The following is a 26,879-nucleotide window of genomic DNA, read 5'->3' on the forward strand; positions in this document are numbered from 1 at the left end:
TGAAAATGGTTCTCTCGGGGTGTCAATTTCAACTGTTACCCTCCCAAACAGGCACTATTTATATAATGATACACTGTCCACTAACGATATAATGTTGCATTAGTGGACAGAATGTTGACCACTAATGATATAATTTTATCAAACCCGGGTCAATTTTCAACCCTGGTTAACATTTTTTGTTACACCGACATAATCACCATTGTTGAAGTAGTTGTAATTCAACCAACATTAATTCATATTCTTTGTTGTTCTAATGTATAACTAACAAACCAACATATTCAACTTAACAACAAATTAATGATTCAATTGTGCTGCAGACCATAATAGTAAATAGTCTTGTATTGTCTATGGTTTAATTTTAAAATTCTTCAGAAATATTTTTTTTACAAGCTAACCACTTTGAGTTAAATATACCCGGTAATCATTTTTGGTACAAGTTAACTATATCTGGTCAATCACTCACTTCCTGTCAGCCTTACTGACCAGTCCGGTCTCACTTTGTCAATCGTCTTCAATCTTGTTAGATGCGTGCCTCAAACCACTAAGTAAGTCTTTTTTATTGAAGTAATTGCTCAAATTTTTTAGTATTAAATTGTATTTTTGAAGTATAGTTACAGATGGAAATTTATTTTACAGATAAAACATTCTTAAAAGTATGGCACACCATTATGGTCGTAAAAGTAATTTACAGTTTAAAGTTATAAAGTAAGATTCTATATTTTCCTATTTAGTAATTTGTTATTTCTATTTGTTGTAGTTTTTTACCAATATTATTCATGACGGCAACGTTTCCACACAAAATAAAATATGAAACCCGTGTGACTTTTGTTTGCGTTGTGCAAGGTTAGCTATCTGCCTGCACCAGGCAGAATAAGTCTTATGAATTGGACCTCTTTTTATGTTAATAAAATCCCGCTAAAAGTTTATCAATAATTTTTTAATATCGTAAAATTGCTTTTCTTCAAACTTTCTTCAACTAAAAATATTTAGCACAACTCCTTTTTTGATTAATGATAATTTGGATCTTCAAGTAAACAGACGAAGTCATAAATTGTATTTATTTTGTCTGTATACGACTTTTTCAGTTCAAGTAAAAAGACAAAATATCAGGGGCAATGTCAGAATGGTGTATTTTACAATAAAGGACTATATACATGTATATGATCAAATAACTGCCCCCACCCCCCCCCCCCCCAATTTTAACCAATTCTTATGCAGTATCGTATGAAAATCAAATCTTTATCCAACGTTATACAGAGGTTGTCTAACATATTAGACTCAACATTAGTCACCATTGTCCATGACCTCTCCATCTATGACGTCACTTAAGTATTTTTTTTTCCAAATGTAAATATCGTCATTTTTCCTTGATACTTTGCTTTTGTAAGTATATAGCTCAGGTATACTCAAGTACGATTTAAAATTTCGAATATATATATATATATATATATATATATATATATATATATATATATATAATCTTATATTAAATTATATCATATTATATCATTAAAGGTTGCAAATCCATCCACTAATACAATTGAAAATGTGTGCAAAAGTGTATCATTAGTGGTCAAGGTAGTCCTTATTTCTCATTTTTTTTCCATATCATTAGAGGTTACGGTTTTTGACCGCTAATGATATAAATCTAAAATTATATCATTAGCGGACGGTTAGGTTGTTCTTTAATGATAAAATTATATCATTAGTGGTCAACATCCTGACCACTAATGCGACATTATATCATTAGTGGACGTTGTATCATTAGAGGTTGCTACAAAGCACTTCGGAGTTTTCCTTGATACAGTTGCCCCGCATAACATCACCATATTCCAGTCTAGGTCTGATAAAAGCCGAACTTTAACAATTGTTTCTCTATCAATAGTATGCTTGAGAAATCTTTATCTATTCAACTTTTTGCATGCCTTTTAATATGTACCATTAATATGTTAAGATCAACCATCCTTTGACTGTACAGTCATGTAGATGTAAGACTACTTTTTCAAATCGAATGTTTACATTTTTACTGTAGAGGGCATTTATTTTTAATTATGAGAAAATATATGACGTCAGTTGCCTGTGTTTGTAATTTACAGGTAAACAATAGAATTGAAAGCTTAAAATAATAGAGATGAATTGTATTTTTTAAAAAGAACTATGACTTTGCACATGCAGAAAGTTGGTTGGTGCTTCAAAAATAGTTTATGTGGCAAGTTTATGAAAAAACTATTGTTCAGTCGTATCAAATAAATAAAAACTGTTGACGACTTGTTTGATAAAAATATGACAACCATTCATTTATTATTTTGACAGGGAAATATTCTGACTTCTTCAAATTAAGCACAGGTACCTGACGTTATATCATTTTTTTCTAATATAAATATATATACCTGTTACATGTACTTAATATAACAGTATAGAGGTTATATTTTTTAATTATTAGAAAAATATACAATGTCAGGTGCCTTTCGACTAAAGCTCTCGGTTGAATTATCAAAGATTATGACAAGTTTAAACTTTAAATTCTGTCACATGAGGGAATAAAAATCAGTTCTGTCAAAAATTATTATAGCCTGACTTGCCCGTTCCATTTTGAAACAAACGGTCATCTTCTTAGCTTTATTTACATAGTATTTTATTAATAAATGAATATTATATTTTCAGTATCAAATTTAAATGATTAATCAGACATATAGACCTAAAATAAATCAGCCACGTCCGCATATGTATCGGACATTATGAAAATTTTAAAACTGAAACTTTCGAACATGTGCATGATTTTACATTTAAACCGTGTAGAGTAAGTTCCAATTCAGATCAAAACTTTAAAGTTGGGGTCAATTCTCAACAGGATCAATTTTCAATGTGTCGTGGTCAAAAGAGTTAAGAAAAATCATTCTCATACCGTTGAAAAATGACCCCGGGTATAAATTTAACGATTTCAACACCTTTGCTATGTCATAGCACTTTTTTCTCTTCTATGCAGTATATATTTCTTTTAACTGTCTTCTACAGGGGTAGAGTTTTATTATATAATCCTAATGGACAACGAAACACTTAAAGAAAACAAGTTAAAAATACTATCAGTAAACTGCCAAGGTTTAATGACTTCCATAAGAGGAAAGATGTTTTCAGAAATCTTAAAACTCAAAAACCACAATATCTATTTCTTGCAAGATACACATTTAAGTGAAAAAGATGAAATGTTGATACAATCTCAATGGGGAACTAAATCTTTCTTTAACTCATTCAGAACAAACTCTAGAGGGGTGGCAATTCATTTAAATAACAATTTTGAATGTAAAGTACATAACATAGATAAAGATGATAGTGGTAATTATCTTATATTAGACACTACTGTTGAAAATATGCACCTTTTACTGGTAAATATATATGGTCCAAATTCAGATACACCAAATTTTTACTCAGAATTAAGGAATAAAATTGACTCTTATCTTAATACACAACATATTATAATTGGAGGTGATTTCAATTTAGTAATGAATAAAGACCTAGACTCTATGAATTATAAACATCTGATTAACCCAAAAGCAAGAATAGAAGTTTTTAAATTAATGGAGACATTTAACCTTGTGGACATATTTCGGGAAAATAATGCAAATTTAAAAAGATACACATGGAGAAGAAAAAGTCCTATAAAACAAGCCAGATTAGATTTTTTCCTTATATCTGAAACTCTAACAAACAGGGTACCACATGTTAAATTTGAAAATAGCTATCGTTCAGATCATTCCCCAGTAATTCTTGAATTTAAAGTAAATGAATGTATGAATGGGAAAGGCCTTTGGAAATTCAACAATTCCCTATTAGTTGATACAACATATATTAATTCTATAAAAAAATAATTAGGGAAGTAAAAAGACAATATGTTTGTCCTATATACAATATAGATAATTTAGATAATTTAAGAAATGAAGATATCAAATTTATAATTGATGATCAACTTTTTATAGATATTCTTCTTACTGAAATAAGGGGTAAATCCATTTCATACCCTGCTTTTAAGAAAAAAAAAATCAAACGAAAAGAGAAAAGTACGGCGGCGTGGAAGGGCCAGATAAAAAAATAAAAAATTCTTATTTGTTCGGACTAATAAGTTATTTGTTCGGACGAATTACGATTTGTTCGGACGAATAAGTTATTTGTTCGGACGAATTAGGATTTGTTCGGACGAATTAGGATTTGTTCGGACGAATAAGTTATTTGTTCGGACGAATTAAGATTTGTTCGGACGAATTACATATTTGTTCGGACAAATAAGTTATTTGTTCGGACAAATAAGTTATTTCTTCGGACGAATTAGGATTTCTTCGGACGAATTACAATTTGTTCGGACGAATAAGTTATTTGTTCGGACGAATTACGATTTGTTCGGACGAACTAGATATTTGTTCGGACGAATTAGGATTTGTTCGGACAAATAAGTTATTTGTTCGGACGAATTACGATTTGTTCGGACGAATTAGATATTTGTTCGGACGAATTAGATATTTGTTGGACAAATAACTTATAAGTTCGGACAAATAACTTATTTGTTCGGACAAATAAGTTATTTGTTCGGACGAATTAAGTTTTTTTCGGACGAATTAGGATTTGTTCGGACGAATAAGTTATTAATAGTGGTACATGTATGAGAAAGAGAGAGAGAGAGAGAGAGAGAGAGAGAGAGAGAGAGAGAGAGAGAGAGAGATGTCATAATCATGGATACATAAATGTGAAAAGTCTAATCAGTTGACATGATCATGCGCGGATCCAGAAAAATTTACCGGGGTGGTGGTGGTGGGGGGGGGTCTGACAGATAGTTTTGTTTGCGGGGTGGGGGTGCAAGGCCCCCTGACCACCCCGGCTCTAGATCCGCGTATAGATGTATGCCAACTGTAGGCAGCGCAGGTTTTTTCTTTGCTAACTATAAGTTTTATTTCGCACAATGCCAGAAGAAATGATTCCAATAGTCATAATTATATGATTCCGCAGGTGGATTTCGATTGTCGATGTTTATATTGAAAATGTAGTCATTCTCCTGTTAACTTGGGACACTGGACATACGAAATTATCTTTCGCCTTAACTTTATACATATACATGTATACGATCAAAGTTAACTGATATGCTTCGTGGAATTGTAATAATCGCACAATTACTTAATTGAGTGACTTATAAAACAAACTAGTTTTTACTTATACTTTATGATATAAAGACTACATGTATATTTAGACTACACGTATCTGCTCTGGTAATAATGTAGATGAAATGGGGGGGGGGGCAAGCCACCCTTTTCCTTCAAATGATAAATTGCTAATAATATAGACATAGGTGTTACATGTATACTATCTGACATGTATGCAATATCTGACATATTGTGCTGTCAAGCTCAATTTTCAAACTCTATCTATCTAAAGGATTGGAGTTATATTAACATGGTGCCATGGGTTTCCGATGGTCTAAAACTAATGTTAACCTAATGTGTGTCCAGGTAGCGTAGTGGACAATGCACTCGCTTTTCACCGCTGCGACCCGAGTTCGATCCCCGTGATCGACAGAGTTAGTATGTGATAGGGTATGGCGGTCGCCCGCTTGGACACGTGGGTTCTCTCCGGGTACTCCGGCTTCTTCCCACACCAATGACCCCCTCGCGCTAATATCCGTGCCTACGCGATATATTAATATAAGTTGTAGAACTTGTTTATCAATCGTTGTAAAATAAATAAAGTTCAGTTCAGTTCACGGTTGTCTCATTAGTCAACTTTGAATCTATTTCATTTTTATAATCAGACATAGCATAAAAAATCGTCGATACGAAATCAAAGTTAGTCGTCATCATATGCAGTTTTTATCTATAAATAACCTGGATGCCGCATTCGACCGATGAAAATAGGCGTCAGATGTTTACGTTAGTATGATTCATAAACAATATTTTTCAATAATAGTTAAGAAAAATGAGATACAACCTTTTGAAAATATTGTATAAAATTGTCAATTGTTTTGTAAGCTTTTATTTCACCTTAAATTCCAATTATTTTAATTTTCCCCATAACTTGATTCAATCAGTTATGATTATTCAATCAGTTATGATTATTGATAATGTTTTTATTTTCAATATAAACATCGACAATCGAAATCCACCTGCGGAATCATAATGTGTATTACGGTGCGACCGTTGGGGCGAACGCAGCATGTGATAAAATAATCAATTATGATAAAACAATAAAAATAAAATAGCGACGTAAAGTAAATGAATTTGAATGCAGAATAAAATAAGCATGCCTATTTTTTCCAGTAAATTTTCATCATTCATAATTCATAAGATTTTGTTATCTATTTATATATAGAATTTATCTTGGATAAATTTAAATGTTGTTGAATAATAAAGATTTTAACATAACATTACAGTTTATTTCCTCTTTTCTTGCAGCAGACATTTTTCTTAAACTTACATGAAAAATTGACTTATCACAGATCCCCCCCTCCCCCGTTTAAAAAAAAATCAAATTCACGTATAAAAAACTTGCTGATCATATAATGAAAATGGATCCCCCGGGAGCATGTAATAAATGGAAGTGAAAATAAAGATACTATTGTTTGAGTATTGAGCAGCTAAAGAGCTAAAGGCATACTATGCACTCCCAATTCTTCACCCGGATTAGAATTTTCCTGATTTTGAGAAATTTTTTCTTTTTGCTTGCGAAGAATTTTAGAATGATGTTGCCACGCCCCCTTTTAAAAAACATTCCTGGAAATAACCGTAAATATAGTGAATAAAATAAATGTGAGCATTCATCCAAATGAGAGCAAGTTATAGTTGTTTCCTTTCTTTGAAGAAATGTCCCTATTCGTTAGCTCTGCAAAATTTTGAAAAGATTTTGGTATTTATATTTTAGCAGTTTTACAATAACTACTTAGAGTAATTTCCCCTTATTGTGACGTCAAAGTTCACGTCGGTCAAGTGTCGTCTGTCTCTTTGAAAACATCCTTTAAAACAAATAACTCCGCGAAATATACTGTTTTGTTTACTTAAAAGCATTATATCCTTGAAATTACATAATTTATCTGTTTCTCAAAAGTTTTACTTTGATTCTCGCGAGATGGTATCCAGTCTAGTGAGATCGTCCGACATTGAGGACTTGCATTGTGGGTCGAAATTATATATATGACCTTATGTAGTATACCTTATGACCTTATGTATTATACAGAGCATTGCAATATACCCGGCCTTTTAATGTTAATTGATTTCGAAAAGGCTTTTGACACCATCTCATGGAGTTTTATCTCAAAAACACTAGACTTTTTTAATTTTAGACCCTCCTTCAAAAATTGGATAAAAACATTCTATAACAGAATTAAGGCATGTGTGATTCAATATGGTATAATTTCAGAATACTTTTATCCAGAAAGGGGCTGTAGACAAGGTGACCCAATATCTCCATATCTCTTTCTTCTCTGCGCTGAGATTTTAGGAATATTAATAAGAAATGAAAAAGACATCAAAGGTATAAATATTGATGGGGAAGAATACAAAATATCTCAATATGCAGACGACACATCAATTATAATGGATGGTACACCACAATCATATGATGGCATTCTTAGGGTTTTAGACTTTTCTGCACAAGTATCAGGCTTAAAAATAAATTTTGTTTTTTGATCTCTGTGAACCCTCATATCATTTCAATTGTTTTCAGTATAGCATAGTCTATACTTGTATTGTAATCCACCTGCATAATCTCTCTCTCTCTCTCTCTCTCTCTCTCCTCTCCTCCCTCTCTCTCTCTCTCTCTCTCTCTCTCTCTCTCTCTCTCTCTCTCTCTCTCTCTCTCTCTCTCTCTCTCTCTCTCTCTCAAAATCAGCTTCACTTCATATGAAATATACAAAATTATACTATTAATTAGAAATAGTCTAAAGACAACGTAATATGTTTATATAAATTTTCCAATCACCTACTATGTCATATATGTACATATGTTGTGAAATGAAAAACCCAATTAAAAAAAAAAAATTCACGATTTTGGTCTCAATTTTCAATGTTGAAAAATAACCCCTCGGGTCAATATTCAACGATGAAAAATGACCCCGGGTCAATTTTCAACCCGGGTCAATAATCTTCCTTACACCGGCTCAGGAGTACTTCTTTACAGAAACGATGTATTATTCAAAATCTCATGAGTTTAAAATATGTAATTTGATAAATGTAACGGATATCATAAATGCAATTTAATTATTTGTTATAACATAATTACTATACGATTGCAAACATTTAAATTTGTTTTAAATTTGCTAACAAAATTTTCACTTTTGATTATATTCAAGTCTCAAAGTGCGTTTTACGATTGTTGATTATGTTTTAAAAGTTCGTTTTTTACAATGACCTACATGTATATATATCAAGTAGTGCTATATAAAACTTTTCATAGTCATTGACTTATTCTTTTGGTAGTCATTGACTTATTCTTTGGTAGTCATTGGCTTATTCTTTTGGTAGTCATTGACTTATTCTTTGGTAGTCATTGGCTTATTCTTTTGGTAGTCATTGGCTTATTCTTTTAATATATGTTTTACAATACCTACTGATTTTAACCATCCGGTAGGTTTATTAGGATTTAACTTGTATTGAAATAATTACCCACGTTATAAATAATAACTTTTTTGTTAAAATGATTCACCCATAATAGTATATATTTTGGAATTAATTGATAACAGAAATTAGAGTCGATATCATGCACCTTATATGACAAAAATATTTACCTAATAAATTGCAGACACATGCTCAAGATTAATAGATCTAATGCACTTTGACATGATAGTGATAATTCAGGACAAGAATTAGTACCCATTTCTTTCAATTTCATAGACATTGTTGTAATCAGCTAGTATATCATGTATATAAAAGCCTGGATTTTAAAGACATTTATAAGATTTTTGATGATTAAGATATAAGTGGCTTTAATATGAGTATCCATATATACATTTGAAGGCCAAAATTCTCATTTATCAACATTAATTGCAGAATACGTAGATGCAATAAAAATCTTGTTTTACTAGAATATTTGAAAATTGGATTTTATTTAAACAAATTATCGTATTATCGAGAAATATTTACTGTGCTGTGGCAGCAATAACTTGTGATCTTGTAAAACTTTTCTCTGGCAACTTTAAAAAACAATCATCCTCTCTTCCGACCTAATGTTTAAACATTGAATCTAAAGATGGCCAATAACCAAACTTTACATATGAAGTTTCCTAAAGTAACTCACACAAAATCATTAATTAATCAATTTGTTTATTGAAAATATCATTGATAAAATTATACGACTTGATCATTTATCTTTGTTTTTTAAATTTATCAGTTTTCCAACTTGAAAGTTACATTTTTAAAAATAAAAACACAATTTTTTTTACCAAAATGCAAGCACAAAGTTTATTGTACAAATAAAATACAAGTAGTCAACTGAGTACATTTGTAAATTAAGTTTGTTTTCAGTCAATTGTTCATGTACAATATGTTTGACACATGTACATGTAATATTCTGCATACAAGAATTATTTTAGTAAAGTCAAATTTAAAAAATAGATCTAAGCACAGTTAATTTGTTGTCACATAATGGTATACATATTATAATTTTATGCACACACATATAAATATATTGTGAAAATATAAGTTTTCTGACATAAATAAATATGAACAGTTTATCTATTTGCAATATGTATATATACACATTTCTTTACATAGCATGTTGTCATATAATGCTATACCAATAATACTTTAATGCACATACATTATGACATAAATATATTGTGGTATATAAACAGTTTTTTGCTATAAAATAAATATGACCAGTTTATCTATATACAATATATGTACACAGTTTGTTTACCTTGTATATAAACACAACAGTTTATATTTAATTATCTACCAATATTGATTTTACAGATAATTATACACAGTTTGTTTACATGTAATATTGTATTTTTTTCACTTTACATGTGCCATACTCAGTCACAAAGAGGTTGTCTCTGGTGTCCACACATAAACCCCGTGGTTCCTGTAAATTACAGCTGTTAATGTACCGGAGGAATTGTCCGTTCTGATCCAAGATGTGGATACGGTGTTTGTACCTGTCTGCTATCAGGATCTGACCCTGGCTGTCTGTTGTGATGCCGTGTGGACTAAATGATACCTTGGTAGTAGAGGGAGGACCATTGTAGGTAAAACGGAGTTTCCCGGCCTGATTGACCACCACTATTGCACCGGCTCCACGGTCAGCCACACAGATATCTAGGTTTTTGTTCTCACTGATGTATTTAGTGTTGTACTCACCAGATGAATAGAGAGGTTGTCCTTTGTCATCGTACTGAATACTTTGTTTCTCTGTGGAGCCAGAGTAACACACAACTTTTGATTGTTCATTATCATCACTGTCCATGGCAACCAGGAGGTCACCAGAGGAGGTACTACAGAGATTGAGAGGTATCCATCCCTGTATTCTGATTAATGTCTTTATCTTCTTATTCTTCATTTTGTTCACAGTTCCATCCCAGTAATCAGTATAAACTAAATCTCCACTCATTGTCACTGCTATGTCCAGTGGATAGTTCCCTGACTTGGTTTGTACTGACTTCACTAGTTCCCCCCTCAGGTTGTACAGTCTCAGGATTTTGTCATTACCACACACCCACATCTCCTCATCACTCAGACAGGACACACTGCGTAGTGTATATTGTCCATACTCGGTGTGTATCTGTGTGATGATCCGTGGTTCATCAATAAACGGTCTGTCCTGGAGAGAGGACTCAGCACCGGGAGACTCTACTTTGTAGGAGTATTCTTCTGTTTTGATGGATAACGCTGACAGAAAACAAAACTGTTGATAAAGCTGTTCTCTGTTGATATGCCGAGGGGTAAAACTTGGTAAGGACACTGTGAGTTTAGGAGGCAATCTTCTGAATTCATCATTCCTGGATTTGTATGCAGAAACAAGGCTGACATCATTGGAGTCCAGTAACGTCTTTAGTTCAGCAATGCTCTGTGTTATTTCAGATATGGTATGTTTTATTTCATCTTTTCGTTTGTTTAGGGTGTCCAGGTGTTTAGTGACCATATCTTTGAGATCAGATTTCAGTTTTTGTATCATCATGTTTATTTCTCTGTGCCAGATTTCTCCATGTCTGTCGATTTCTGTTGTTAATTTTTGGGAGTTTTCATTCAAAGCAGATTTCTGGTCTGGGATAATGGATGCAATCTCTTGGTATTGAGGACAAATTGATATCTCTAGTTCTTGTAAATCTTTTTGAATGATTTCTTTCTTGCTGTGAATGCTTTTAGTTATTTCAATAAATATATGGCCATAGTGTTCTTTAGAGGAAGCACATAATGTACACACAGGAATGTCACATTGTTCACAGTAAAGTACACATAGTTTTGTTGAATGTTTTGGACAATTAGGAGTAGATCCTCTCTTTTCAAATGGCAGCACTTTGTGTTCCTTTGATAGATCAGAGAGATGTTCCCCCACACAGGCTTTACAAAGATGTATGTGGCAAATGTCACAGTACATAGATGGGCTTGGGGTCTCACAGAGACGACACCGTAACACATCCTGGGCCCAATTACGTGAGGGGTCCATGCTCAGATTCTTTGATTTATGTTCTGAAAAAAAAATCAAAAATAATAAATAAAATGTCTCATTGTGGGATCATAATTGTATGCAAGATATAGACTTAAGTTAAACAAGAAGCCCAAGGCCTTAACAGTCACCTGAGTTTAATCGAGTTAAGTTTAAGATTCACTGAATCGCAACAGAATAATTTTGTTTACATAACAAGGAAAAACTAGATGCTGTCATAAGACAGTAATACCCGCACCATGTGTTTGCCCCTAAATAACACTGTTTTGTACCAGTTTAATTAAAAATGAAGGCTATATGCAAGCTCCGGTAATACAATTAAAATTTATGATTTTCATAACTGAAGGATGAGATCCCTTCCCATATGAGAATACACATCGTGACATGAGCAGCACTTTATTTGCAATTTGGGGTAGAACTGTTTGAGTGAATTTTCAGTTAATCAATAATCTTAACATTTTATGTCATAGAAAGTATAATGGTCTACAGAATTATTACAAACAAAATTAAAAATTAAATTATGCCCACTCCCCGTGGCGGTTGCCGGTTTTAGATTTGCTTCTGTGGGCATACATGAACATCATGCACAGATTTAGAGAAGGGGTGGGAGTGAGGGGTCCAGACCCCCCCCCCCTCCCCATGAAAATTCATAATATATCGTAAAATTACCCAAAACACACCTTGGACCCCAATGCTCTTACAGACATGTAAACGCTCAAACCCATTGCGCTTCAATGTTAGGTAACATTATTTGGGGGGTAAATATTTAATCAATATTTAATATACTTTATTGTTTATCTCAATAGAAAGTATACATGTACATCACAATATGTAGGTGTCCTGCACCACCTTAAAGCTGTTATTTACCTAATAAAATAGTGCAAGTGGATTTGAAGAATAGGTCATAAAAATACATGCATGTTACAAATGAATGATCTTTGTCTGAAGTTAGATACCGGTACACAACACAGGTCTATATGTCTCATTAGCGGGTACTAGTTTTACCCAGCTCTTCGATTAGATGGGTTCACGTGTATATATACATGGGTGTTGCTAAAACGCGGAACGGAAAACGGAACGGAAGGGAAAACGGCAAATCTTATCTAATGTTATTTACCTCATAGATTTGTTAATCATGCTAAAACGATATACTTTATGTACCTTTTTAATTTTTTTTGAAAGATTAGCAATATTAGATTATTTATTCAAGAATATTTATTTCCTCAAAATTAACAGTACATGCATTGACCACTATATTCTGTCCCAAAATATCCTCGATTCACTTTTTGCTGTATATTTATATATACCTCAGGGTTCAAGCAATTCTTTTTTAGAAGCATTAAACATTCTCATTATTCTTTCTTTAAAACGTCCTCTCTAGCTTATCAGCTGGTATAAATACACGGCTAAAAATAAAGAAGTCTACGGGGTTTTGCATTTCAACAGCCCCGGATGATAGTGTTGAAAAATTGTGCAAGGTCTTCTGAGTGACTTCCAAATGGAGAAAAGATGTCAACATTGTCCATTATAAATCGTCCAAATGTGCTGCATGAATATTTTTGGATCGACAGACTATAGTTCCAATATATAATCGGAAAATCAAACCAGGCGACGTCTAGATCTCTCTATTCGGATCATATGTATATAGCTGCTGGAATAAACAACAGTTACTGCTTAGTAATGCAAACGTTAACAAAATTGCATTGCTAAAAATACTAGTTTCACAAATTACTAGTTTCACAAATTACCGGGTATTTTAATGTTTACTGTATTTTAAATTTTAATGTCGTCAGTCCTACGGTTTTTTTCTTCCATTTCAATGATACTGTATCGTCTGTATGATAAAAGATCGTCTAGAACACCGAAAATTCAATTTTGATGTAAGTATACTCTGTCCCAAGATATTTTGGATTCACATTTGGCTTAATTGCTTGATATTTTTAAATACCTCAGGATTCAAACGATGTTCATTCAAAAGTATGAAAAATTTCCAAGATTTCTCAGTCAAAACGCCCCTGTTAGCTTATCAGGTTTCAATACAATGCTAAAAAATGTGATGTCTACGGAGATTTTGTATTGAAGCAAGCCCGGATGATAACGTTGAAATATTGCGCGATGTATTCCGAGTGTATTCCGAATGGAGAAAAGATGTAAACATCCCCCCATTATAAATCTCCGTAAGGAATCTGTTTTCGTTCCTGTGAATTTTTCCGAGTAAAGGATGATAATGTGTCAATGAAATTATCTTGGAAAATATCCCTTTCAACTATTTCAATTGCACTTCTTTCACAGGTAAGCGTATGTTTATTAAAAATCGTCCAAATGTGCTGCATAAATATCTTGGGACATACTTTATATACATGTACTTCATATTTGAAATATAAAAATACTCAAAACACGCATAAAACGCTTTCACTAACTGCGTACGTTACGCTGATATGCCAGCAATACCATATAAGAAAAATAAGTAAAAAGTTATAGCTAATTTGCTCGTTTAATCATGTTAATGTTTCACAATTCGTATACATTCGATTTTTCCGTTTCGTACTCAACTAAAGCCGAATGAATACAATGCTATAATTGATAGACATTCTTATGAATATTAATAAGATAACAACATGTTGATAATCATTTATTAGATATAAATAAAAGATACAAAGTAAATCGTTTCTGGCCAGTCTTTACCCTTTTAAGCGATAAACGTGATGATATTTTCCATTCCATTCCACTTTCCGTTCCGTTTTCCGTTCCGCGTTTTAGCAACACCCATACATACATGTCTGTGTTTTCCGTATGCAGAAACGGATTAGTTAAGATCAGCTAAAGGAATTCATTATTGTGTTTTATTTGGATTATCATTATGATGTTGACCAATTTAGGTAAGCATAATACATGTAGTAGCAGTAGCACAATATAATGAGATGTCAGCATACATATTATAAGTTCTACTTTCACTTTCTAAATGTGATCTCCCTTTGACAGCATACTGTATCATCATCTTTTAATATTTAAATAAGCTTATCATCGTTACCTATCCTATCGCATTTGTAAAGTTTCTGTCGTTTTAGTTGCAAAAGTTATTTTTTTTCATTTGTCAGACTGCATGCACTATTGAGTTGACCCCATATTGACCCTGTATAAACAATTTCTTATTAAATTTGTGTATTACTTGTAAGTAGGTGTAGACACTGATCATTTTTAAATGAGTTATAATAGGAAGGAAGGAGTATTTCTTTCTTAATGTATTATAATCCCCCCCCCCCTTTATGAAATAGGAAATGATATGATACACTGTATATTTTGTTAACTTCTGAGATCTGAGATCCTCATCCCTAAACCATATAATTTATTTTTGCTCTTTGTGTCATTGCACGTAAAATTGTATGTAGATTATGCCCCCTTGGAGACACCCTGACATTTTAGAACTAGAAATAATAATGTATTTTATCTTATTCATATGTTATACAGTAGTGTTTGATCGATGTGGGTAAATCCTAGCCTAATGATGTCACTGCTTTGTTTAGGAGACTTTACAATTGCCCCAAATAGGCGAATACACATGGAAGTGATGCATATAACATTTTGTTTATAAATCTTAAAATTGAATTAAGCAATTTCCAAAATGTTAATGTGAATCACGAGAGAAAAAGCAATCAAGAAATGATTTAAAATTTGCTACTGTACACATGTAAGAATGTATTAAGAAGACTGAATCTTTATAACCAGGTTAGATTGGGGGGGGGGGGCGGGGGTGGGGTGGTGAATGTGGAGTATAAACATTTATAATTTAAATCATTTATTGTTATTAATTTTAACTTGTCAATGAATACTACTTATTGATCCCAAGGTAGAAATATGACCTCTGATCATATCTCAATAGATCATTTGTCAATTATGCAAAGTGTAATATAATTTTTTTTAAGAATAACATTTTTTACCAGTTCATAAAAGTTTTTAGACACCCAAATTATATTTTGATTTTAATGGATCATTCGACAAGGGAGGGTGGGGGGGGGAAGAACAGTTTATATTTGAGTTTGTTTGGGAGTGGGGGTTCCAAGTCATATATTTGACAATTTTTTAATGTAATTTAAAATAAGACTAAGCAATACTACAGTCATGAACATGAATAGTATAGAACAAAACACAAACTAATACATGTACATGTATATATACATAAGAAGTTTTACAAAACAGATGATTGATCTATATCTGGGTTCTTAAATTGAATCATATATCATGTACATATTATATTATTGTTTCTTTGTTCAAGGCATTTAAGATTGTATGTATAGGTCATGATCCCAAGTGCTCTTCCTGAAATTATTAAATATCATAAAAACCATTGAGATCCCCACCTTAATCCAAAGATATTATTCTTCCTTAGGTCATGCAGGCACATCAGATCATTATGGCATGTAAGTCATGACCCTAAGGGGTCATCCTGACCCCCTTAGAATCAGAAATTGTCAATTATCTTTAAATTATTGATGTTTGATGATCCTATCTCTATGTAATCTTTAATATTAAGTCTCCCGAATGAAATTTGGAGACTTATTGTTTTTGTACGGTTCTTAATACATGTATTATTATTCTTCATCTTTTTTTTATTCTTTCCTGCTCTGAACTTGTTTCTCAGAGATGGCTGAACAGAATTGTACAAAACTCTAGGATATGATAGGCCTGCATATCTAGTTGTGCACCCTGGTTTGATTTTTCTCATTTTGGGTTAGACAACCACTTTTCGGGGGAGGAGGGGAGGGGGTGTCAAAAAGGTGTGGGGTCTAACATTGGACATTGTAGGAAGAATCGTAGACTCTATTGTAAATGGTAACTTGAAAACGGACAAAGATAATAATATAGGGTTTTCATAATCATATATTGGCTGTTACTGGCAATATATAGGGTTTATTAGATCTGACCCATGGGGTCATCCCCACCCCCCAGGAATTTGAAATTACCATATATCTCAGAAACTGTTATAATCATGACCCCTAAACCATATATATTCATGTTTCTGATGTCACGGGGCATCAAATGTTATGTAGGTCATGGGCCCTGTGGGTGGTCCTGACCCCCTCAAACAGCAAGTCCCTTAATATCTTCAAAACAGTTGATATCCCCACCCTTAAACCATATATACTCTTGTTCCTTGTGTCAAGGGGCATCAAACGGTATGTAGGTCATGGGCCCCAGGGGTGGTCATGACCCCCCTTGAACAGGAAGTGCACGAATATCTCGAAAACGTTGAGATCCCCACCCCTTAACCATATATATTCTTGATCCTTAAAGGGCATCAAAAGGTATGTACCGGTAGGTAATGGGCCTCAGGGTTGAATTTAATTTTTCAAAACCATAATGCACATCTATGGAACAGTTCCTATCATATCCCAAGATATGATGTGTCTATCCATTAAAGGAGTTCTAGGATCTATGTTTTTTTGAAGTGATAAACGTTAATTTTCTGCTACTTTTTGACTCCCTGGATGAAATTTAAATTTTGAAAACCTTACTGCACATCTATAGAACAGTCCCTATCATATTCCAAGATATGATTGTCTATCCATTAAATCATAAGAGGAGCTCTTGGATCAATGTTTGTTTTTTTTTAATGATAAACGTCAATTTTCTGCTACTATTTGACTCCCTGGATGAAATTAAAATTTTTAAAACCTTATTGCACATCTATAGGACAGACCCAATTATATCCCAAGAGATGACGTAGCTAATCCAAAAGTTGTAAGAGGAGTTTTTGGAACCATATTGTTTTTGCCAAAAAACGTCATTTTTTGTTGCCCACTGATCCCCTTTATAAAAAAAAAAAATTCTGGAACCTGATCACGCCTCAATATGACACCCCCAATCATAGTCTAGAAGATCATTTGACTACTGCCAAAAAAAATGACGTTTTTGAAACCAGTTTTTTTGTTAAAAAAACGTCATTTTTAAGCCATAAATGACCCCCAGGACAAAATTGAAAATTCCGAAACCTTATTGCGCATCTATAGGATACCCTAAAACATATTCCAAAAGATTATTTGTCTACTGTTGAAAATGTAGGAGGAGTTCGAGGAAGAAGGTTTTTTGTGAAAAAACGTCATTTTTTACCAATTATTTTACCCCCAGGACTAACAGAGAATTTTTGAAACCATTTTACAAAACAACATGATACCCCAAATCAAACTCCAAGAGTTCAGTTTGCTGGTTTATAAGATGTCAGAGCAGTTTGAGAAAGTAAAACGTGACAGACGGACGGACGGACAGACGGATTGACGGACGGAACAGGGTAACAACATTATACCAGAACTTTCTTTAGAAAGTGCGGGTATAATAAACTGATTATTTTAGGCGCAAATATAGTTTTCAAAAACAGGATTCCTTTAAGAAATAAATACAAGGTTAACTTAAAAACTTTCGTGAGATATTAAAACAAACCCCACAAAGATTTACAAATAATGTAAATAAGTCCAAAAACGTTTCCTAGTAGATTTGATCACGTGTTAACTAAGGTCAAGTAAAACTCGACAACATTGTCAGAACAATGGCAAACAAATAACAAAAAAATACCCACAGGCCTTGAAGGTCACCTGAGTACCAGAGCTCTTAGATGGACCTGTCAGGGAATCCAATCTTTGCATTTCAGAGCCTAAACCTTAATCCGAGAATCCTCGGATTATATAAACCCTATATTCATTTTAATTTTTTTATAGGACACACAATTATATTATATGTAATGCATACAACATGCATAAGTTTAATGCACAGCATATAATGCATAGGGAATTTAAGTTTTCAAGATAGAGTTAAAAATGTACTAGTAAACTTGTTAATGGACAGCACATATCCAACGGCCATTGGCTTCCCCATAGACTCAAATTACCTAAAATACAATACTGTAAAACCAATCTTTGCTATACATTTTCTAAACTTATCTGTCTTGTATTTCCCTTTAAGTTTAAATCACCTGTCTCTTCATTCAGTCAATCAATGGTGATTCAATCAGTGTGTGCAACCAGAAATCTTGTGCATGGATCAGGCTGGCAGAATAGAATGGTAGATGACACAGACCCTGTACCTGTATAATGAAGAAGATATATCTATATAGGTCAAATTCTTGTCATAATAAACAGAAAATGATTGAGACTTTTTTTAGAAATACAAAAATTTATATTCAAGCTTTCATAATTGCGCGGGTTCTGACGTTTTTCTTCAAGTAAATTATTAAAATCGTTAAAAAAGCCAGGAAAATGTCAGATATTTTGGACTAGTAACGCCCATGAAAACTCATACCTTATTTCTTAGATAATAAAGCAAATGTGCTGCAAGGATATCTTTGGGCAGCAATTATAATAGATCCTGATAAGCCCATTGGGTTAAAGGACAGGTGTCACAGTATAATTTTCTTCTAAATACATTCTCTCTGAAAAAAAAATAATAATAAATCAGTTCATAACAATTTTCTCAAGCGACTAGTATCAGATAAGAACACACAGCTCAGTTAAGTGTGCTGGAAATCCCAGCTGCAGCCGATCTCCGAGTTTTGCCGATCTTTAATGAGATAAAAAAAACCCTGTGTGTTATTTGTCAGAGACGACCTACTCAGCAATCGATTACATAGTAAACAAAGCGATGAACGAGAATTTTTTTCAGGGGATACTGAATTTGTTGCCAAAGATGTTTTTGAGCCTTCAATTTGAAATGAATCAGCATCAGATTAAAGTGAATTTATTAAAAACATGATTTTATAGAAAAGTCTAGCTGTATGAACCCTCACCCGAAAACAAAGAAGTGAGATTATAGAGTGTACAAGAATACATGTCGAATCGTGGGTTAATAAGAGTTTGTGAGAAATTTTGGGTACATAAGATACCGGTAATAGAAAATTATCAAAAATAATAAGTACATAAATTACAGTGAATCTGAAAATTCTGAGACTGATAATAGCAAATTATCATCCTGTCAGTCAGATAAGCAACAACTTCATTACAGATTCTCAATATCAGTTAAAAGTAAAGATGGAAATATGTTTAAAATGCACAGGTGCCCACCTCATCTGTGATCTATATTGATCCAGTCTTGCTGATCCAAAACATTGATTTAAAAAACTAAAGTTTAATATTTATCTAAATATTTTTTTCTTATTCAACTTTGAACAGGATGAGTTTTTTTTGTACATGTATCGCATATATAGTTTTGTATGTGCTATTGTAACTAGGTTTTGACCCGTGCGTGCACGGGTTGACGTATTACATATGATATCGGACATTCACGAAATAGATACATCGACACACCGCATTTTTGACATTTACATGTATATAACCAAGATTTAAAACTACAATAATGCTATTAATTTAACTCCATCTGCTTAGTTAGAATAATGTGTGTCTCGGGAAATGCCTTTTATATACCTTTAATGTAGCAAACAAATTGTAGAATCGATCAAAAACGAATTTGGAGAAAATTAATGAGGCTGCATTGAAAATAACAGTCAAACCATTTATAAAAAACTATTTTGAGGCTGTAAATATTTTTCATCTAAAAATTTAATTCATATTAATGAAGAATTCAACACTTTTTCCAGAGACTTAAATAATTTTATTTTATATCTCTAACTTTTTCACCTATTTTTTTCCCTCGCTTCAAATTTACACACCATGTTGACATTCGGAACTCTCAGGAATTTTCATATTTAATGCACTGAGTTAAAGTTACCTCCCGTATTTCCTTTGATGAATAAAATATATAGCAAATTTTTAATGAAAATTTACATGTATTTGTATTATCGTTTCTGAGTTTATCCATGCAAATGTGATATTGTGGAAACATAAACTACAAAGCCTCCCGTGATTTAGCGTGAATGTAATGCGCAGGCGCAAGATTGTAAACTTGAAAAAATCCAGATGAACTCCAGATTTTTTAAAGGAATTTTCGTTGATTATTAATTAGCGAAGCTTGATTGAGAAAAAAACCCCAAATTGGTTATCTCCAAGTACCAATGATGTTTAAAATATAGAAAACAAAAGACAGTACTCTTCCGATTTCTCGGTATTAAAGCCCAAAGTCAACAGAGAATGAGTCATAGACAACTAAAAAGTACTACTTAAAATGATCGTCATAAATTATTAAAGAAAAGATTAAATTCCCATTGATATAAAAAAAATTAAGAAGTCTGAGATTAATACATTTCTAAAATTTGAACACTATGTAGAAAAATATTGATTCAGCTTTAATTGAATATGAAAATCGATGGTTTCTTTCAATTATATTTCAGTCACAATTTAAAGTCTTGCATACATTAAAATGGCGTGGTATTATATTCAGACAAATGATGAATGCAAAGAATGTTTCGCAACAACTCGTACATATCATGTTGCTTAAAGTAAACAGAAAAACCAAAATGATATCAAATAACACACTCAAAAATGAAATTAAAAGATGTTTGATTTGATAATATTAAGATTAAGGTAGACCCCTGATTTTGTGGACCTCAAGAAATTTACATATTTGCTCACATGTACTAATATTTCTGGTAATACCTCTTAAATCCAATCCTTTAATAAGTCCAATAAACTTAATTATTGTTTAGGATCCGCTTACATATCTGGTCATAAATACTAAGTCTCTATCACTAGCACTTACTATGTATTGACAAAACAAAATCTTTTCTTTGCCAATAATGATTTCATATTTTTGTGGGCTTTAACATTTGGGAAATCCAAAATCTGATACATTTTTTCCAATATGAAGTAGATACATGTAGGTCAAAAATAATTTAACAGCCATCACTATTTTTAGACGAAGGCTGTATAACAGCCTCCGTATATTGTGATTGTCATGCCTGTGATTTCAAAAAATGAGGATTACTTTAGCACCATCTAGCGGTGGACGAAACAATGAATGATTATGAGATTCAATGAATAAACATGGTGTGCTTCTATGTCTCTACCGTATATCGTTCGCGTATTATCAATTAATCTCCCACGGAGAGGCATGGTGTTCTTTACAGCTGCACCCCTCCACATCTTTTGATTCTTAACCTGCTACACCACTGCATTTTATATTGTGATTGTGTTGCCCGTGACGTCAAATAATGAGGATTCCTTAAGCACCATCTAGCGGTGGACAAAATAATGAATAATTATGAGATTCAATGAATAAACATTGTGTGCTTCTTTGTCTCTGTCGTATATCGTTTGCATATTATCAATTAATTTCCTGCGGTGACATATCTCTCTTAACAGCTGCCTCCAGTTCCCTCCCGCAAGTGATTTGGGAAGTCGGTGTATTTTACAAGCTGATAAGAGTGTCGTGCGTGAAAAAAAGGTAGAATTAACAAAAAATCTTGTATATAATGCTAACAATAGCTATAATATATATCATTAAAACTGGTACCATATAACTGAACTTGCGTTCTCTGCAGATTCAAAATAAATAACAAAATTAAGTTCATTGTGTTTATTGTGTCCATAGTCTTAACGAGAGAGAGAGAGAGAGAGAGAGAGAGAGAGAGAGAGAGAGAGAGAGAGAGAGAGAGAGAGTTTCTGTTATGAAAAAAGAAGTATACGAATTAAACTTCACAAACCTAGTATATCAATCTTTAAATCAAACATCACAAACAGTGTAAAATACATGTACTTCATTTTTAGACAAGTTCTTTTCTATTTGCTTGAAATCAAACATCACAAACATGTACAAAACTTCATTGTTAGGTATGCTTCCTTTCTCTTTACTTGAAATCAAACATCACAAACAGATTAGAATACTACATTGTTAGGCATGATTCCTTTCTCCCTACTTGAAATCAAACATCGCAAACAGATTAGAATACTACATTGTTCGGCATGCTTCCTTTCTCTTTACTTGAAATCAAAACATCACAAACAGTGTAGAATACTTTATTGTAGGTATACTTTCTTTCTCTTTGCTTGAAATCAAACATCACAAACATGTACAAAACGTCATTGTTAGGCATGCTTCCTTTCTCTTTACTTGAAATCAAACATCACAAACAGTGTAGAATACTTTATTGTTAGGTATACTTCTTTTCTCCTTACTTAAAATGAAACTTTTTCCCTTATCTATGAAGGAACACATGTTGCACCTCGCACGTTGATTTGATTGACAGGGGTAACACGTGGACTCGGACTGAACTGCATGCTGGATTCAACCACAATGTACTATATTCTTTTGTAGATTTTATGAATATATGATATTAGTATATTTCAAATGAATGTACGTAATATTACGCCTAAAACGCGCTCTCTCTCTCTCTCTCTCTCTCTCTCTCTCTCTCTCTCTCTCTCTCTCTCATAATGATCATAATAAGAGAATATCTCGATCTGCGACACTCATTAATCAAGAAACTCCTTCTGTAAGATAGAAAAGGGGAGGGGGTGTTTTTTGGTTATATGAAATAATTTGCAATTTAGATCCCATCTTTTGTCGTCTTGAACAGGTGTGAAAATCTTGGGTTTGCAAATCACTCTGCATAGGAAATAATAGCGACTTAAACTAAATATACACAATAAAAGAAATGTGTACATAATAGTGTGTGTTTTTTGAAAAATAATTCGAGTTGTATACATTTAATAACATGTACAGTTTCCCATGTTATTTTGTGATGCAAAATATTTACACTTTGTGTATAATTAATAATACACAATCAAACTTGTTCAATGTTTTTTGTGATTGTGTCACCTTCCTTTAAGATTCCGGTTAGGTGAAAGGGGTAACAAATAAAGCTACTCGATAGAGTTCTACTAGACAAACATGATAGCAATTATTGAATATATAAATAGAATTGAAGTTGAACCGTTCATATGCAAAATATTGATCTTTACAGAATTCAACTGGAGATAAGTTGAATGCAAACATGTACAATCTAAACTTTCATATATTGACGACTTTGCTATTACATTATAATATGTAAATAGTTAACTACGACTCTACAAACCTCTCCATTTCAACATGGCGGCATTCCATCTTACTCTCCTCCTGATCTGGCCGTGCCTGCTTAAAATCACGTGACTTGTTTAAGAAATCTGGGTCATAAAGGTCCTACGTGATCTTGGCATAATCCTGTAATTTACTTCGCAAAGTAAATAAGTTAGACGTTGTTGACGTTAACATCAAATCTATCTGGAGACCCGTGTACTCTGTTTCTCTCTTCCACTCTTTCTGTGCCTAATATCTACTCTTCCCAATATGTCATTTCGACTCCTGTCTTTTTCAGCCCGTACAACTTGTATCTATTTATTCCGTAAAACCCCAAACGGCTAAATAATATAGATATAGATTTAAAGAGAATAAAAAAAACTTAATACTGACACCAACTCATTAAATAATGTAAAGAAATTGGAATGTATATACATATGTAATATATGTAACAATTTTTCAAGTTACAAATAAAATAATCATCTAATAATTCGTGAGTTCGCTTACTCACTTTCTTCTACTAAGTGTTAGACCATAATTAATCACCTAATTGTCTACGGATTTTTCCGTGTTTTCCCGATTACAACAAAGAGCACACGGCGGGTGTGACCGGTCAGCAGAAGATGCTCACTCCTCCTAAATACGTGACCCTACCTCCAATATAATGGAGGTCCATGTGGGCTCAAGGTTTGTATTTTGACCCTCACAAACAAATCAAATCATCAGCGTTTCGTTTTTTCCCTATCAGGACATTTTCCTGATTCTGACATTTAACTCGATTATGACATACCCAATTGTAAAAAGGAGCACACGGCGGGAGTGACCGGTCAGCAGAGGATGCTCACTCCTCCTAGGCACCTGATCCTACCTCTAACTTTTTAGAGGTTCATGTGGTATGCTTTGAATTTGTATTTTATCTTATGGATTTTTGAGATGGTTGACAGTTTTTTATTGTCATTTTTTCATTCGCTTAGGTTTCCTTCATAATAATTAAGTAATAAACAACAAATACAACAAGGCCTGAAACTACCAATATAACACGCACATATTATTAAGAATTTACTAGGGCCTACTTTTGGATTTTTGATTGTTGAACAACTAACAAGATTCAAATTGCAATAGTCAACCCCTAATCAACTAACCTTAGACTATGGGTTTAAACAAACAATTCTGTTTGCTACCACTCTGCTTCACAACCACTATCAATTCACCAATCCGCGGTCAGTCAAAAGTCACCAAGCTTAAAGACACAATCAAAGTCACAAAAACACTATCAAGTCAACAAGACACAAGTTGCAGAAGCAGAGTAAACTGGTGGAAACGCTTTGTCGGATCCAAGATTGTATATATATTTGGAATGGAATAATATTGACTAATAACGTAACGAGTAAAGATATTTAACGGGAATTGTTTTTAGAGTTTACATAGAAATTAAAGTTTGACAAATCTTGAAATATTTAATCGAACCAATTCATTTCTTGAATGCGCGATTTTAGTTTTTATTGAAGATCGTTCCAGAACGGGGTCACCAAGAATGCGGGTTGATTAATTAACGTACGCCATTGTGGAAAGTGTAGTGCAAGTTCATTAATATGCATCTGGCAGATACCTTGGATTGGCAACTTTAGTTAACAATTACGAACAAATATGCATGTCCTCGCGACCTTAGATTACATACGTTTTAGTAGCCTCATATTGATTTGTTTAGCATAAAATACCAGATTGCCTCGACAACTCTACTGTATATATATGAATGCAATATGGATATGTTACATTAAAAGTTTAAAATTTATCAATTTAAACTTAACTATAACAGTTTATAGTTAAGTTTAAATTGATAAATTTTAAACTTTTAATGTAACAGATAGATGATGAGCGTACAGAACGGGGACGGACTCCTACCACATTTATTATTCAAAACAGCATTTAATCTGAAATTAATTATTTTTTACGTGCTGCCAATTTTTACTTATTTTTACGAGTTTCATAAATCCGAAAAAAAAATTAAACGCGTAAATTTTCTCTATTGGTTGGGAGAGAAAGAAAAAGAGAGAGAGAGAGGGGGAAATTTTTTGAAATGGAGTTGTCTGTCCTTTTTTTCGCGGTAAATTGAACTGAGACGAGCACATGGTGTACATCAATGATGAGACCCAGATTAATAGGAATAAGTAAAGTGTATATCACATATGAAATAAAAGTAAATAAATAAACACAATCATAATGATAAGGACTCGTTAACAGAAAAACGATTTTCTGATTTGTATGTGTGTTAACTGTAACAAAGTCACGGTGAAATCCCCCCCCCCCCCCCCTTTTTTGCCACAGATGATTTTAATTTTTACGGACATGTCCAATTCGTAAAAATATTACGCGTAAAAATTCAAATCGACGAATTTTAAGACAAATTCGTAAAAAATCACAGCAGTAAAAAATACCCGTATACGGTATTTACATATAGAAATTAATTTTTAGAATGGTTTAAAAAATACAATGAAATTTGACCTAGAGAATGAATTTTAGAAAAGAGATACTCACGCATAGATATGAGATTGAGGGCTGGCATTAAATAAATAATATTTGATTTAAAAGATGAGTTTTCAAAAATATAGGTTAAGAAAACCATTTAGAAGAAAATAAATACTCGCTTGATGAAGAACCTCCACGGAATATTATCTAGTAAATGCAAGAAAAAAATCTAAAAATTGAGCTTTAGATTTTAGAATTCTTTTGTTAGAAAGAAAAAAACGTCAATCTCTGATCATCTTTAAACTTTTTTTTATCTGATAACAAATAACAACATTAAAAAATGAAGCCACATGCATGCAATTCACCACAGAATCCATTTTGAAAATGCCATCAAGATGAGACGTCTTTAAAATTTGATCAGTGAGATTTTTTCTTTTGGTAATGAATGAACACCTTTTTAAATGTCCATTTCGCAGGATTTCAAAATACCAGGACTGTTTGTTTCTTCAATATTTTCAAAGTAAAAACTCGGTAAAACCTTTTCAAATGGTTAAATGTTTAGACCCTCCCCCCCCAAAAAAAACACCAAAACACTTAGATTGTTAATACTTATAGCGAGCGCAGCACGCCGGCGCGCAGCGAGCTCTACCGGCAAGGCGTGTGTGAATAGAAAATTCGGACTATTTGAACATTCATTCAACGGATTTTTTTGGCGTCAGTAAATCGGACCAGTAATGCATTGTTTTAATCGTCCCAGTAGTTCCCTGTAATTATGGTTTCCCATTTCACACTCTCACGAGAACAAGATAAAAGACTATGTACATGCACTGTAAATAACACAA

General features: G+C 32.9%; 1 protein-coding gene across 3 annotated transcripts; it reads right to left on the minus strand.

Moving 5' to 3' along the window:
* Window positions 1-9,454: 9,454 nt before the first annotated feature.
* On the minus strand, window positions 9,455-23,817 carry LOC128158897 (uncharacterized). 3 transcript variants are annotated; one of them, XM_052821875.1, is made up of 4 exons: window positions 23,591-23,817; window positions 18,928-19,057; window positions 18,602-18,712; window positions 9,455-11,660 (listed from the first exon to the last, which is right to left on the minus strand). In XM_052821875.1, exon 4 carries the CDS (start codon window positions 11,635-11,637, stop codon window positions 9,964-9,966), a length of 1,674 nt encoding a protein of 557 aa, XP_052677835.1. In that variant the 5' UTR covers window positions 11,638-11,660; window positions 18,602-18,712; window positions 18,928-19,057; window positions 23,591-23,817; the 3' UTR covers window positions 9,455-9,963. The 3 variants fall into 3 exon arrangements, 2 of the variants coding, with proteins under 2 accessions (XP_052677835.1, XP_052677834.1); XR_008240057.1 differs by lacking the exon at window positions 9,455-11,660 and having other exon boundaries at window positions 17,993-18,712; XM_052821874.1 differs by lacking the exons at window positions 18,602-18,712; window positions 18,928-19,057.
* Between the last annotated feature and the right edge of the window lie 3,062 nt (window positions 23,818-26,879).

Source organism: Crassostrea angulata, chromosome 8 (assembly GCF_025612915.1).
Source record: "Crassostrea angulata isolate pt1a10 chromosome 8, ASM2561291v2, whole genome shotgun sequence".
NCBI classification, from domain to species: Eukaryota; Metazoa; Mollusca; class Bivalvia; order Ostreida; family Ostreidae; genus Magallana; species Magallana angulata.